The 17,103-nt window shown below is 36.8% G+C and overlaps 1 protein-coding gene across 1 annotated transcript; it reads left to right on the top strand.

Annotated features, from left to right (window-relative positions):
- Positions 1 to 12,970: 12,970 nt before the first annotated feature.
- On the top strand, positions 12,971 to 15,223 carry LOC131330728 (1-aminocyclopropane-1-carboxylate oxidase 1). The gene is made up of 4 exons (XM_058364409.1): positions 12,971 to 13,204; positions 13,357 to 13,583; positions 13,969 to 14,302; positions 14,724 to 15,223. Exons 1-4 carry the CDS (start codon positions 13,100 to 13,102, stop codon positions 15,015 to 15,017), a joined length of 960 nt encoding a protein of 319 aa, XP_058220392.1. The 5' UTR covers positions 12,971 to 13,099; the 3' UTR covers positions 15,018 to 15,223.
- The last annotated feature ends 1,880 nt before the right edge of the window (positions 15,224 to 17,103 follow it).

Consider the following 17,103-nt stretch of genomic DNA (forward strand, 5'->3'; position numbering starts at 1 on the left):
AACCATTCTTAGAGCGCCATTCACTCACTAACAATTACTTATAAATCTTCAAAAATCTGCCTATCAAAAAAAATAAATCTTCAAAAATCGATCGTGGTTTTGTGGAAATTGTATATTATGGCCTTTTATAAGTGAGATACTCATTAGTCGTTACACACACTCTCTTTGGTAATGTATAATACGAAATGAAGAATTATTCCACGATAAAAATTTTGTGTCTTTACTTTTTAATATTCAGAATTTAAGATGAGTTTAATTATAAAGATCATGCTAACGACGGTCAACTACACAGAGTAAAAAATACGAGGGGAAACGAGGGCAGTGAAGCAAGCTGAGCACTTAAATGCTATTCCTCTCATGTACTCAGGTCAAGGAGTTCCTCTCTTCCATCGTTAATTTTAAAGCCGAAGAGCCACAAAATGCTAAAAAAGTTAGTATTTCACTAGCTAAAATGATCTTTTCCAGTTGTCTCATAAGAATTTTTTTCGATTTTGGTCTATATTACTTACTGATGTCCATTGGAGCTGATTTTTTACAGGGCCCCATAAAATAATATTCAAAAATTTATGAATATTTTTTAAGATTTTTATGAAACCCAAAATAGATCCAAATGTATTTTACTTTACGTGGTTCCCTGCAAATCTTTCTTAAAAAAGAAGAAGGAAATAGAGGTAAATTAGCCCCACCCACCCTAAAAGGTTTGGTCAAAAGTCTTGCAAATATGTGTTTCCCTTATCGACGGCACAAAATTTGGTGAAATATATAAAAGAAGACCGTGACATCTCTGCTCACGACAGAGAAAGGAGAACCAATTACAATTGAGAAAACTTCTAAAAGAGGAAATATAATCAGAAATGATACTGGTACAGATTTATGTCTGTACCAGTGCGTACAAACGCCTTTTTGGGCATGTTTTGGGTCAAAAAAAATGATCGAAGCCGCTCATTTTGTTTAAAATACTTTGATTATGGTCCTTGCAAAAAATAAACTCAGTCCGGTACCGGTAAGGATGTTTACAAAACATCCAACTTTGCTTTAGAATTTAGGCATGAATTTTGTAACAAAGTTGAATGTTTTGTAAATGCCCTGACCCATATTGGATTGAGCTTATTTTTTGCAAGGATTATAAACAAAGTATTCTAAACAAAATGAGCGATTCCGATCATTTTTTTGAGACCCAAAAGAGACCCAAAAAGCCATTTGTACTCGCTGGTACAGATTTAAAATCTGTACCAGTAGCACCACCAATGAGGGACAAAATCAAGGTGAGGGGATGCTACAGAGCATTTTCCTGCAGAGACGAGTTTAATTATAAAGATTATACTAACGACGGTCAACTACGTAGAGGAAAAAATACGAGGGGAAACGAGTACAGTAACGCAAGTTGAGCACTTAAATACTATTCCTCTCATGTACTCAGGTCGGGAAGTTTCTATCTCCATCGCTATTTTTAAAGCCAAAGACCCACAAAATGCTAAAAAAGTTAGTATATTACTAACTAAAATGAATTTTTCCCGTTGTCTCGTGAACTTTTTTCAACTTTGATTTATATTTAATTCGAAACTTATAAAGATTAAGAAAAAAACAACTAAATTGACAAAAGTCATAAATATAAATTAGCCCCGTCCACCCTAAAAGTTTTGGTCAAAAGTCTTGCAAATAGTGTCCCTGTCCACCCCACGGAATTTGGTGAACTGTATAAATGAAGACCGTGACGCCTCTGCCCACGACAGAGAAAGGATAACCAATTACAATTGGAGATCTTACAATTGAGAACTGAGAAGACGTCTTTCTTAAAGAGGAAATCTAATTAGAGAAAATGACGCTGCCAAGCATCTCCTTGCAAAGCGGTATCGAGTGATTGATCCAGTTGTTTATTTTGATACGGATAATTTGGATTAAACCAGAGCACATACAAATTTGAATCGTCCATTACTCGATTAACATCCGAGCCTTCAATTGCCTATATGAACAGTCGGATCGGCTTCACAGCATCCGCGCAAAAGTGCTTGGCTGCATTCCCGGATGGAGGTGGGTTATCTTTCTAGATTCTAGACCATCCATAAATTTTCCAAAATTTGACTCGTTTTTTGTCGGGGTTGATCAAATGATTTGTAGGGAGAAATCAAATAAATGGAGCCGTGGTCCCCCGAGGCTGCGTGATAGACGGGGTTCAACATTCCACAAAAGAAAGAAGGGTGCCATCGTCAAGTCAACTATTCAGACTCGAGCGATCAAGCGATTGTGAGTGTCACGTTTTTTATAGGTGTCAGTGCGTGAGGTTTAGGGGCGTAAACGATTCGAATTGGTCCGGTTCTCTAGAAAATCAGTAACTGAATCATTTCAAACGATTCTAGAAAATTGAGAACTAGAGCCTAACCAATATATGCATGGAACCTAACCAGAACCAAACCGCAAGACCAGTCCGATTTTGGTTCGGTTCCGATTATATCCAATTAGCATCCAAACACTTATTCACAAAATATGAACTCATAAAATTAAAAAAATAGGAAGATAATCTGCTGGAATAGAAAATGAAGGAAGAAAATAAAAGTTTTTCTAACAAATTAGATTTCATCTCTAAAAAAATTAAGTTTAGCAAAGAAAAGATTAACTACCAAATTCAATTAATATATTTAATTACACACGCATATGTATTTCTATACTTATCTTAGTTTTAAACGGTTCGGTTCGGTTTTAACCACCGTTCATTAATTGAGAATCAATAACCAAATCAAAATTAACGGTTCTTATTTTTTTGGAACCATAACCTGACCGTAAAACCGTAGAATCGGACCAAATAGGATAGCAATCTGGATCAGACCGGTTTTACGGCTCGGACAGTTTTCTTGAACACCCCTAGTGAGGTTTCAGGTTCAAAGTCGATGGAACAATGTTGGTCTACCGACGTAGGCCCGTAGTAATCTAACTCTACCATCATACTAGTAATATCCTATCATATGACAAAAAGAAGAAAAAAAAAATCAATTATTCAGAATTTTTTTTTCCATTTTTTTTTTCAATCTGCATGTTAGAGAATAACAAGTTACAAAAATAGGTCGATATTGTTCCACCAACTCGAGCTTAATGTCAGTGGATAATAAGTTACAATAACAGACCCATGTTCGATTCAGTGCATCCGAAGACCCCATGATTTCTATTTTTACTACTACTTTTCCTTAAGGATGCATGGCGTATAATTCACTCAATTTGTTAGGCGAAAGTTGACACTCCTGTTTAGAAGACCTAATTTTAGTCCAATTTGTTGAATTTTAAGGCTGTATTTTTTTGTTCACCAAGAAAGAAAGGAAATGTTTTTTGAATCCAAAGAATTTTTTTTTCCCGTAGTTTGGAACAACCAACCACAACTGTTGTGTATTAACTACAAGCATTGTGCCCGTTCGTTGGACGGGATGGAAAAAAAAAATATTGGTGTTTTTTTGGCCCCGCACATCAAACGGACGGACACAACAGTATTTGATAAAAAAGATGGTTCAATTTTTTTCCTGTTCCATGTTCGATGTACGCTGGCATTATTCAAATTCTATGCCCTGAAAGATGTGTATGGTGGAGAATGAGTATGAGGCATCACGTGACTGTGCTCCAGAGACATATAATAATTTTTCCTCCATATTCACACCCCCTCCCCACGTCTCTCCCTAGTCCCTCCCCACGTTTCTCTCTCTCTCAATTTTCTCTCTCTCCTCCCCACGTTTCTCTCTCTTTCAAATTTTTTTTTTTTAAATCTAGAAAATTAGAATTGAAGGTTTAGATGTTTTGACGGCCAAAACACATTTGCTTGGTACTATTGATTGATTGATTAAGGGTACAAGACGAAAAACACCAAAACAAAAAGGCATATAAAAATAAAAACAAAGTGGGATGGGTGAAAAATATTTACATATACATATACATATAAAAAATATATAATGCTGTGGAAAAATTTAGTAATGTATTCAAGGAAACTCTACTTTGTTTTTTCCATTTTCCCCGGTGATGACTCCTCTTTTTTCTTTTTCTTTTTCTTTTTCATTTTTATTATCCAGGGTTGATACGGTACAATGGTACATGAACAAGTTCCTTAAAATTGTATCGTAACATTTTCCTTTTTTTAATCTACAAGATGGACGTACGTACAGATAGATTGCCCTACATGTCATCACGAAATATTACTCCATGAACACTACCTAGCCATCTACATGGGATCTCATCGCATCACACCTATGTTAGGCCGAAACTAAATATCTCAATGTGTGCTCCAACACGAAAAAGTATTTTAGCCTCACTAAGCGCCTATGGAGACTTGAATTCAAATACTGATCGAGCGAAAAACTTCAAATACTTACCCATTAAACCGACCACTTGGTGAAACTTAAGTTTTATCCTTACCACTTAGAGCAATGTCAAAGAGAGAGAGAGAGAGAGAGAGAGAGAGAGAGAGAGAGAGAGAGAGAGAGAGAGAGAGAGAGAGAGAGAGAGAGAGAGACCCTATACAAACAACATTCTTAGTGACAAGGGGCCAACGGAGCTAACGACGGAGAGAGGTGCGAGATCGCGGATAAAAAAAAAAAAGGGTGTGAGATCCTACATCGCCAATAAAAGGGAAGTTTAATTGGTATATAAGTGATTCCGACCAACTATTGTGTAACTTAAAGTTAATCTTTTGAGTCACGTGGTTAGACAAAGGGTTAGCAGGTTAACTGAGGCGGGTCCTTACAAAGGGCACATATCCCTCTTATTTTCTTGGTTTGGTAATTATATATTAGTTAAGGCTTCCTAATCTTTTTTTATACTATCAGTTAAGGCTTCCTAATCTTCCTTCGACCTTCATCCAACAGATACATACTCCTATCTACGTATGGATTATTAATTATTGATGTCCCCCGAAAAATCGAGCCCAAAAGAGTGATTTATTGACTAGGTTATCAACGTTCGATCAACTTGACGTTTCCAATAATTGTTCTTCACGATGAACTTTTACAAAGTGAACAATTTAGATCGCGTCTTTTTGATTCAGGACGATGCCCATTTAATAAGCACAACAACCTTATATGTCTTGAGGCACAACAGCCTAATACGCTTTGAGGCACAGCAAGATAGATCCTTGGTTCCCTAAAATTTCTAGATCCACACGTCTTTAACTATCGTGCAAACCGGCAGAGGACATTCTGCATTACCCCGTAACAATTTCTAGATCCACACGTCTTAGAAATCATAGTGGTTTTTCCACAAGGTGTGACCTAGGTCTATCAATGGACCGGACTCGATTCGAATATAATAAATCTGAATTCGATAAGACTCAAATCCGATCCGAATCCCATAAGATTCTAATTTGAGCAATGGATGACTCAAATCAATAAGAGCTCGGATTAAATCCGAACCGTCAGCGTCAAAATAAACGGCCGAATCAACCATTCTACAATACCTGTAGTGCGGGTTGCACTACAGGATTTCCAATTTCATGTTTTTAAAAGCATAAATAGAGGATAAGGTGCAAGCTGTGAGTGATTGGGACGCCGGAGCTTTGGAAGGACAGAAAATGGCCACACAACAAAGAAGAGAATTTTTGGGCCGATTTGTCCAATTTCTGTAAATGAATTGGATGAATATCCACTTTCTGAAATGTTTTGTAAAAATAGTCTATTGCGCATTAAAATGCGCTATAGTCCATCGTCCATCGCACATTTTCAAAATGCGTGATGTAGTGGATTTTGTTGCCACGCAAGCTCTGTAAAACAAAATCGCGATGGACTATTTTTACAAAACGTTTCAAAAAGTGGGTATTCGCCCAATTCGTTTACAAAAATTGGACAAATCGACCAAAAACTCAGAAAGAAGAGGACGAGTGGAAATTTGTTTCTACAACAATTAATATGAATGGAAAAATGAAAGAAATGGAAAATTAGGATTACAAGTCCAACATTTGATCCATAATACTCGTTTGGATGATAACACACTCTTTCTCTCTCTAAACACGCATTAACAAGTACTATATGCAACCCCCATATGGCAACATGCCAACATGGATGAGTTATAAACCCAAACATTCTGGGTTTCAAAATTTGGCAACCTCTAATTGGGCCAGGCTATGGGAGAAAAATCTTTTATAAATCTCCTAGTCTTGGCGTGGATAGTCTGCCTTTGACCGGACAGGATATAGGAAATAGTCGAGATGCGCGTAAACTGTTCCGATCAGTACTCCTACCCGTCGAGCAAAAAATAATAATTGAAGTATATGAAACTACTATTTTACAAAAGGAACACATGATCAAGTGTCCTTGAAACACCCATTAAACAAAATCCTTCAAGATTATTGACACTGACTTGGATTTTACAAAAGGAAACCTAGTTGTAAACTCAAAAGCATGTCAAGACAAGAAATTAACGAAAAGATTGAAAAAGAAAGGAAAGCAAGATCATCATGCTTACAGTGTCTACCACCATAAAAGGATTACTTGAGTGACAAACAAGGCAATGTGTGTTTCATGCACCCAAAAAGGAAAAAGAAGAAACAAGGCATGTGATTGGTCGATCCAATGAATTGAACCTTCAAAAGTATGCAAGTATTGGCAACTTCAGTTTGGCATTTCTTCACCATGGACGATTCCACAAAAAGTAGTGGCGCACAGAAATGAATTTTACTGTAGATCATAATTTTCGAATCTGGGATAGTGTTGTGTAGGTGGTGCACAGCACGTTCGAGCCGTCCGTTCGGCAATCCAACGGTCCAAATCTCATCTCCATCGTGGTAGCATCCGAGCCGTTTATTATCGAGATGAGATTTATAGGTGGTGCACAACACTATTTTTCATATGAAATGATGACCTTATTCTCTGGTCAATCTACTGTAAAAGAAGACAAATTGAAATTCCTATTTCCAAATAAATTTCAATGTTCAAAACTCATTTCCCTTCATAAACATCCCATTCCTAAACTGGCTGTGGAAAACCCTCTATAGCCTTCCAACTCTGGGTAAAAGAAAAAACTCGAGTTTAGAACCAACGGGTTATATTTAAATTACCAACAAAAATACCAAATGCACCTAACAAACATAGAAACCCGAAGGAATTTGGCCAAGTGGGTATGATAAAGCAATTAAAAGGCTTGTTCCTCAAGATGATCGCAAGTTTGGATCCCGCAAAGGCCAAACATTTCAAATCTTGAGGGCAACTAGAGGTTTGTTCGGTCATTGACTTCAGTGCTCCAAAATTAGTCAAAATAAGCATAAACTGGCCTAACCATCTCTAGTCATCAGAAGGGAAAAACCCTATATTCCATTCACATTATTGCCAAAATCTTTTTTTTTTTTTCGCTTAGTCCAACATTGGTCCAAAGCTGTCTTCTTTCATTGGGCCCCCAACCAGTAAAACTCACAACCCCTTCTCCTTTTCTCTTTTCACTTCCACCTATAAAATGTAAAGGCGTAAAGCAATCACGGTGGAGCTGCAGTAAATTATTATTTTTATAATTCAGATGTCTGGATCAACATAAGTCGATTAATGTTTGAAAATCAAAAGTTGCACGAACAGACATATTTTTTTTCCAACACGGACAAATGAGAAAAGAACAGAACAAAATAAAATACAGAAAACAGCTAACAGACATATTTTTTCCAATGAACCTTTAAAAGGATGGAGTAGTATTGGCAACTTCAGTTTGGCATTTCTTCACCATGGACGATTCCAGAAAAGTAGTGGCGCACAGAAATGAATTTTACTGTAGATCATAATTTTCGAACCGGGGATAGTGTTGTGTAGGTGGTGCACAGCACGTTCGAGCCGTCCGTTCGGCAATCCAACGGTCCAAATCTCATTTCCACCATGCTAGCATCCGAGCTGTTTATTGGCGAGATGAGATTTTAGATCGTCGGATTACCAAACGGACGACTCGAATGATGCACAACACCATTTTTCATATGAAATGATGACCTTATTCTCTGGTCAACCTACTGTAAAAGAAGACAAATTGAAATTCCTATTTCCAAATAAAATTCAATGTTCAAAACTCAATTCCCTTCATAAACATCCCATACCTAAACTGGCTGTGCAAAACCCTCTATAGCCTTCCAACTCTGGTCAAAGAAAAAACTCAGAGTTTAGAACCAACGGGTTATATAAGTAAATAACCAACAAAAATTCCAAATGCACCTAACAAACATAGAAACCCGAAGGAATTTGGCCAAGTGAACATGAGAAAGCAATTAAAAAACTTGTTCTTCAAAATGATCGCAAGTTTGGATCCCGCAAAGGCCAAATATTTCAAACCTTGGGAGCAACTGGAGATTTGTTCGATCATTGACTTCAATGCCCCGGCATTAGTCGAAGTAAGCACAAGCTAGTCTAGACATCTAGTTATCAAAAGGAAAAAAACCCTATAATTCCATTCACATTATTGCCACTATCTTTTTTTACTCTTAGTTACCTATTGGTCCAAAGCAGTCTTCTTCATTGGGCGACCAACCAGTAAATCTCACAACCCCTTCTCCTTTTCTCTTTTTCTCTTTTCACTTCCACCCATATAATGTAAAGCAATCACGGTAAAGCTGCAGTAAATTATTTTTTTCACAACTAAGGTGTCCGAACCACGTTACTTTAATCGATCAAAAGCTGTACTTAAAGAAATATTTTTTTTGGGAAAAGGCTCGGATCACTTATTTAAGTGGATATCATATGCATCCTCAAAATGTTATGAATTATAAAGAAAATGTTACGAATCGTATTTTTAAAAAGTTACGAATCGTATAAAAGTTACGAAATACACCAAAATGTTATGAATTATAATAAAAATGTTACGAATCATATTGTAGAAAAGTTATGAATTCTAGAACAAAGGATACGAAACACGCTAAAATGTTATGAATAAACCATAAAATAGGTGCATATGGTACACCCTTTTCAGGGGTGTATATTATAGACTCTCCCTTTTTTTCGACATGGACAAATGAGAAAAGAACAGAACAAAATAAAATAAAAAAAACAGCTAACTAAGCATCTCATGGGTGATCACAATTTTATTCCTAACAAAAAATCTCAGATTAACCAATTATCCGAAGGAGTCGTGCAAAAATTATTTTTTAGGAACTGTCATATTATTAAGGAGAATCGAATACACTTATCCAGTTTGTTTGGTCAAGAATATAAATATAATAGTCTTCTGATGTCAAATTATTTGCAAATGATACTAGGAATTCTCTTGCTTAAAAAAATGAGAATAAATTATTTACAACCCCGGTGTAAATATTTGTTTTTTCCAAATCAATTAAATTTCGACACGTATCAAAACAGTGGTTCGAATTAATAAAACATGGCGACGTAGCGTAACGCAATTGATTTGGAGAAAACAAATGTTTACACCGATGGCATCAAGAATTTATTCTCTAAAATAATACATTACGTATCTGATACCATATGTAGTACTTGTCACGCTATCATAAACTAGTCCGCACATGTTTATAAGCACGAGAGGAAGAGACGAAAGTAAACGAGAAGAAATCCTATTAAATTCCCGTTTGATGGGCGGGATTAAATCATACCTCTTCCGTCTTTAAATAATTATTCGGCGCGTAAACTTAAACTGTTAAAAAGACGCACTTGTTTCATTAAAAAAAATTAATTTTTTTCACCAATCAATAGATAACAATAAGTTCTATTAAATTGTGAAGAAAAAATTAATTTTTTAAACGAAAAATATGCATCTTTTGTAAAATCTAGGTATACTCATCGGATATTTATTTAGGGACGGAAGGAGTATATGCGTTCAGCGGAAGTATAGGGATTTACGTCTACCCGATTAGCAAGTGTCACATCATCGTTGACAGAGAATTTCAACTGATGTCTCTCCGGTTACTAAACCCAAGTTTGAATCAGATAACCTTAGTTAGCATCATTACTCGTTAGTAATACTGTAGTTTATGTAAACTTATCATGGTATCTAATTGACTTTGTTGGACTAAAACAAAATTAAGGTAATAAACTATTGGAAAACTTCGTCGAATCTTCGATGAGGGCAAAGGAGAAGACAATCAGGTTTCCCTTCATTTTTTTTTTAGAAAACGCGGCAGTAACTTAGGCCACGTTTCAAAATTTGAATAAGTTCTTATTTTTTGTTCAATAATAAGGTTTGTTCTACAAAATAAGAAATAAGTACTTATTTTTTGGTTAAGGCAACTTTAAGCTCAAAAATCATGTGTTTACGTAAATAATTTTTCTATCAATATGGATCTTATTTGATAGATCTCATTGAGATTTTTAATACGGTGTAAAAAAAATTGAAAAATTATTTTTCATTTACGTTATTTTTGAGTTTGAAAATGTGAAATAAGCTGCTTATTTGAGTTTTCTGGAACAACCCTTCTTATTTTTCTTTGAGAAGTTGTAAAATAAGTACTTATTTTTTAAGAAGGTTTCTGGAACGGAACCTATAATCTTATTGAGATGTGAACTGATATGTCATTCGAAAGAAAAAATCGAATATATTATTTTTCTCTTGTTAATAATCGAGGACTTGCTTTTCATTGGGTTTTCTGGCTAGGTCGTTTAGGGTTGATCAATACTTTGTGTATGACTGGTTTTTCAATAGATAAGAAACACCTTTTCCGAAATAGACCTGATCAAAAGAATTAAAAAATGAAACCCAAGATTCAAGAACAAGTGAAAAGATCAATAATCAATTCAATAGAAATACAACAGCTACATGAGAATGACAATTGCTTTTGTTGTTTAGTGGTGTTTTATTTATTTATTGGGGAATACAAACGGGTAATGTCGTTTAAGTTTTGTGTTCTTATTTTTCTTTTTTACTTTTTCTCACAGAAACCCTATTTGATTAATGAAGCTAAACAAAGTTAAGTGGTACCTACCTGACTTAAACTTGGGTGTTATAAGTTGGTAGATTTGTGAAATTTCTCAATCAATAATGACGTGTCAGTTACTGTTTCGATACGCGTAAACTACTATGTTAACGCTACATGTGTAACAAATTTAATATTGTTGCAAGAAATTAATTACTTCTATGCAAATTACTTATCATAATGAGCTTCATAATCTGTTCAAAAAAAAAAAGAGCTTCGAAATAGTAAAAATAATAAACTATGGGGTTCTTTTTGGAAGAGCAACAGTTGAGAAAATAATTAGTAAGTCACAAGTAAAAGAACAAACAAAACCTTATCCAATGTCACAATTAAGACATGGGGCAAAACCAAACACATTTTTACTCCATAAATGCGATTAAATTTTTCGCAAACTCTCTTTTCACCGTCCACACTCTTTTCTTTACATTTTATTCATGTGAATCTACAACATTCGGAAATGATACACCCACCGCGGCTCATCCACCGCGCCGCCCACCGCACGCTCTTCGGGTCCACTCCGGCCACCGAACGGCCGATCCGAACTGTCCAAAAATTTTTAAAAAAAAAAATCGAGTGGGCTTACGCGAAAATCAACGGCATCCGAAGTGTGTAAGTGCTCAATCCGAACTTCCATTTTTTAATGGCTCGGATGATCTGATTTTTGGAAGTTCGGATCGATCACTTACACACGTCGGATGCCATTGATTCTCACAAAGGCCCACTCGGTTTTTTTTTATAGAATTTTTGGTCGGTTCGGATTGGCTGTCCAGTGGCTGGAATGGGCCCGGCAAGCGTGCGGTGGGCGGCGCGGTGGATGAGCCACGGTGGGTGTATCATTGTCCCTACAACATTTTCCATTTATATATGAAAAAAAAATAACAAAAGGATCATCGACTCGAGCCTTAGAGATCTCGAGCTCGGCTAGTTTGTCAAACGAGCTACAAACTAGCTCGAGCTCGTTCACGAACACCTCGAGTTGAGCCATTACTGAGCTCGCGAATGGCTCGGTTCGCTTACAACCCTAATCATTGTATCATAAATTCAAATGCACAAGAACAGTAAAAATACGAACTACAGTATGGTGAAAATAGAAAGTGAAAATCATCACAGTAATCTGTTTGGAACTTATAGAAAGGAAAAGAAAATAACAGAGAAAGAAAATGAGAGGAAAATAGTAGGTAAAATTTATTATTCACTCAATTTGAAAATTTTATTTTCTTCACTCTTTTTCTTTCAACCAAACAATAGGAGGGAATTTTTTTTAATTTTCCTTTCTTTTCCTTTTTTTGTAATCAATTTTTTTTTAGGGAGGGCAAGAGGGTAATTTCACCTACCAAACTCACCTAGGTAATTGCTGACTAGAGAGAGGTAGAGTAAACCCTTTAAACACATACACACAAACCCAAACTCCCAATGTGGGAGCCAGCCCAACTGACGCAGGCCCAAGAGCCTCGCCGCGAAATGCAGCACAACGACAGCGGACCCAAGAGACCTACACCAGAGGTCGGATCCCTCTAGAGTAATCAATGTCTCCAAGAAACTTCAACGATTCGAATTTTTCTGTTTTTTTCCTCTTGGGTGTGTATTCTGTTTGGGTTGTGAAACAACGAAGCAACTTCCCTCGTATCACACTCAAAATCAAAAAAGAAACAATTTCAATATGGGCAAATCAAATTTAAAGTCTTTTTTTTAATAGTAGCCACGAAGTTGTGGTCAAGAATGCAAAGAATAGTAGAAGCGACCTTCCAGCCACCTCAGTGGGGTCCTTACCACGGAAGAGATATTTCAACAAGGCACCATGACAACTCAAGGCAGGCCGGGACTTAAGCATATGTTTCCTCTAAGATCTGAAATTCAAAACTTCTCATGTGATATCAATTCCTCTAGATCAGTTTATGCGAAATTTCGCTCCGGTTTTAATTGAGCTCACCGAAAATGAACGGTGAGACTGGATCCTCAAATTTAATGACGTGCGAGTAAACTGGCAAGAGATATGGAAAAAAAAACATGGCACAATGACCTTAGCCATGCGTTGGGACCGAACACAAACTGGGTGGGTCCTGATACAGTCTAATTGACCCCTTTAATTTCTATCCTATCCCTTCACCAACTTTCCACTATTATTTTTCCCTTCACCACTTCATCAAACCCCTATAAATTGCACTAGAAACTCATTCATTCTCACTCACAGGTGGGAGAACAAAACACAACAGCATACAGTGAGAGATACAGACATATATACAGAGAATAATGGAGTACTTCCCAGTGATCAACATGGAGAAACTAAACGGTGAAGAAAGGGGAGCCACAATGGAGCTCATCAAAGATGCTTGTGAGAACTGGGGATTCTTTGAGGTACTATTAGTTTCTATAAGCTACCAATTTCCTTCATTTCATAGTTTAAGTTTTTTCGTTTTTTATTCCCGGATGCTCGGGCCAGCTTAAACTAATTCTAAAGTAAAGTTTTTTCAAAAAATGAGTTTAAGAGTTTTTAACTTTATGTACAGTTGATGAACCATGGAATTCCACATGAGTTTATGGACACTGTGGAGAGGCTGACAAAGGAGCACTACAAGAAGTGCATGGAAGAGAGGTTCAAGGACCTGATGGCAACCAAGGCTCTAGAGGGTGTCCAAGCAGAGGTCACTGACATGGACTGGGAGAGCACCTTCTACTTGCGCCACCTCCCTCAGTCCAACATATCGGAAGTACCCGACCTTGAAGATGAATATAGGTGCAAAAAATCAGATGTCCAAAAACCAACACAAAAAAACCCCATAATTTCCCCCCCAAAATAAGTGGTCAGCAAGCTCGCTGATGACACTGGAGCAATACTAGGAACACAACTTTAAAACACAACTATCTGATGCACGTAAGCCCACATAATCGGACACCTCCAAACACAGTTGTATTCCTAGACTTTTTGCTTTTGATGAACTTGTAGCACTATTGGAGATATTAAGGTTGCCAGAGTAATATTTGATATTTCCCCTCCTGGTCAACCAAAACTCCTGGACAATCCAAAGTATCAGACCATAAATGATGGCCAACTAAGCAAAATTGCTCTCTTCCCCTCCCTCAGCTTTAATCCTGATTTGTATATCTATGTGAATGAGCAGGGAGGTGATGAAGGAATTTGCAAAAAGATTGGAGAAACTGGCAGAGGAGCTCCTAGACTTGCTATGTGAGAATCTGGGACTAGAGAAAGGCTACCTAAAGCAGGCTTTCAATGGAGCAAAGGGTCCTAACTTTGGAACCAAGGTCAGCAACTACCCACCATGTCCCAAGCCAGATTTGATCAAGGGGCTCCGAGCCCACACTGATGCCGGCGGCATCATCTTGCTCTTCCAAGATGACAAGGTCAGCGGCCTCCAACTCCTCAAGGACGGCCAGTGGATCGACGTTCCTCCGATGCGCCATTCAATTGTCATCAACCTTGGTGACCAACTTGAGGTACAATAAGAGATCTAAGATGTCTTACTTCAAACATGGTTTAAAACTTTAGATTGCGGAATTGGGATTTACGGTAAAGGTACTGAGATATTGAGCGATACAGATCAGGAACCGAAACCCATGTCGCCTTGTTTATAAAAAAAAAAAAGCCTCAAAAAAGACTTCTAAAGACCCTAGAGCATCTGAATTGACCAATAAACTGTGAATTGGATAGTGAATTTCCATAAAGGCATACGTATCCCAAATTGGCCGAAACACAAGCAATTTTCATTCCCATCAGTATAGTAGGGCACAATGGTACATAGAGGCCAAAATAAACAATATGCACCTGCCTATATCTAAAACCTTGATTTCAACTGGTCCATAATCTTTAGCAAATAAATGAGGACTTCAATCTTAAGTATTACAAAAACACACGCAGGTGATCACCAATGGGAAATACAAGAGTATACTCCACCGAGTCATCGCCCAAACGGATGGAAATCGGATGTCAATAGCATCATTTTACAACCCAGGGAGTGATGCTGTGATCTATCCTGCACCAGCACTGGTGGAGAAACAAGCAGAGGAAGGAAAGGAAACATACCCAAAATTCGTGTTCGACGACTACATGAAACTGTATGCAGGGCTGAAGTTCCAGGCCAAGGAGCCAAGATTTGAAGCCATGAAAGCCATTGAAACTAATGTCACTATGGGTCCCATTGCAACAGCTTAAATTAGAGTCAATGTAAAGAGAGAACAGGACTTAAGATGTTGGTTTTATTGGGGTGTGACTAATCTTGGAGTATAAAGCAAGTTGTTGGGTCCTTGTGGGTTACTGTATGGAGTGATTAGTACTTGTAAGATGTGAAAAGTTTAATACTACTAGTGTATAACAACCTTATGTTATGAATAAAGAGTTTAATGTCCTTTCCTAGTTTATTCTTTTCTTTCTTCAACAAAAGTGGCAGTTGATCTCAAAGTTGTGACGACAGGTAAACCAAGTTTACAAATATGAGGAACCATTTGGTTGCAACTTTTATGTAGCCAAGTAAGGTAGGTATAGAGAGATAATCCAGGCAGGGTAGAGAGAGAGAGAGAGAGAGAGAGAGAGAGAGAGAGAGAGAGAATGGGGACACGGACACAGGACACAGGAATTCTAAAAAAATGGGGACACGGACACGGGGACACACCATGTGTATATTTTATTTATTTATATTTTTTTAAAATTTAAATAGCAAAATGTGAACAAAACGAAAATTCCATAGTTCCAATACCATTTAAACAAAACAAGACATCCATAAGTTCAATACAACCTTATTGAAAAATTACAGTTTAATTCCTGATTTTTGTAAAAGAAATTACAGTTTGACAACCAAAATTTTAAAAAATTACAGTTTGACCCCAAATTTTCTAAAAAAATTACAGTTTGACTCCCGCCGTGTCCCCATCGGTGTCCTCAGCTGCGTCCCCATCGGTGTCCTGTGTCCGCCTCAAAAATTTATATTAAATTATGGGACAAGCCACGTGGCGTGTCCCATACGTGTCCCCGTGTCCAGATACTGTGAAACGTCGACCCCTAGAGGTGTCGGTGCTTCATAGCTTATAGCTTTTTCATTACAGTTCAACTGAGCATCGAATTACTAAAGTGGAGCAATCAGTTAAAGGAATCACAATATAAAAGTTGAACAAAGGAAAAAGATCAAACCTTGTTCTGACTTGCAAATTTTAACTGGAGTCCTCCCACAAAGATCAACGCTGCCGCAAAACCACGTAAAATAACAACATTTTGATGGATTAATAAAAATCTTACAGTAGAGGTCAAATTCTCCTTGAAATGTTCCTGTGTCATTTTGCTCAGTCCATCAAAGGAGATAAATTGCCAGGAAACTCCAATGAACAACAGTATATTCAAATAGCCAACATGCAATATCATATTGTGAGATTGTGAATTGAGACTTTCCTCTCCCAGGCATTGGACTTTGAGAAGTTGGATTTTGCTTCACTTATCAAAAGGAAATACCACATAAGAGGTGTAAAAGCCTATGCATATAGGATGATGCACCATGCTGTCAAATGACTAGGTTTTTGCAATAGTGCTATGGGGTGTAATTACTAGTTGTGTACCAAAATTATTTAATTAGCTTATGTCATGAATAAGTGAGCTCAGTGTTCCCTCTCCTACTTTTAACCACCATTCAAAATTAACGGTTCTTATTCAGTCACTAACAATTACTTATAAATCTTCAAAAATCTGCCTATCAAAAAAAAAAAAAAATCTTCAAAAATCGATCGTGGTTTTGTGGAAATTGTATATTATGGCCTTTTATAAGTGAGATACTCATTAGTCGTTACACACACTCTCTTTGGTAATGTATAATACGAAATGAAGAATTATTCTCACGATAAAAATTTTTTGTCTTTACTTTTTAATATTCAGAATTTAAGACGAGTTTAATTATAAAGATCATGCTAACGACGGTCAACTACGCAAAGTAAAAAATACGAGGGGAAACGAGGGCAGTGAAGCAAGCTGAGCACTTAAATGCTATTCCTCTCATGTACTCAGGTCGGGGAGTTCCTCTCTTCCATCGTTAATTTTAAAGCCGAAGAGCCACAAAATGCTAAAAAAGTTAGTATTTCACTAACTAAAATGATCTTTTCCTGTCGTCTCATATGAAATTTTTTCGATTTTGGTCTATATTACTTATTGATGTCCATTGGAGCTGATTTTTTACAGGGCTCCATAAAATAAAATTCAAAAATTTATGAATATTTTTTTAAATTTTTATGGGATCCGAAATAGACCCAAATGCATTTTT

This window comes from Rhododendron vialii, chromosome 6a, assembly GCF_030253575.1.
Source record: "Rhododendron vialii isolate Sample 1 chromosome 6a, ASM3025357v1".
NCBI lineage: Eukaryota > Viridiplantae > Streptophyta > Magnoliopsida > Ericales > Ericaceae > Rhododendron > Rhododendron vialii.

Excerpts from the sequence above, each read along its gene's own strand:
- LOC131330728 (XM_058364409.1), top strand. The coding sequence starts at position 13,100 with ATGGAGTACTTCCCAGTGATCAACATGGAGAAACTAAACGGTGAAGAA. Across the intron at positions 13,584-13,968 it reads GACCTTGAAGATGAATATAG|GGAGGTGATGAAGGAATTTG; the intron begins GTGCAAAAAATC and ends GTGAATGAGCAG. Across the intron at positions 14,303-14,723 it reads ACCTTGGTGACCAACTTGAG|GTGATCACCAATGGGAAATA; the intron begins GTACAATAAGAG and ends AAACACACGCAG.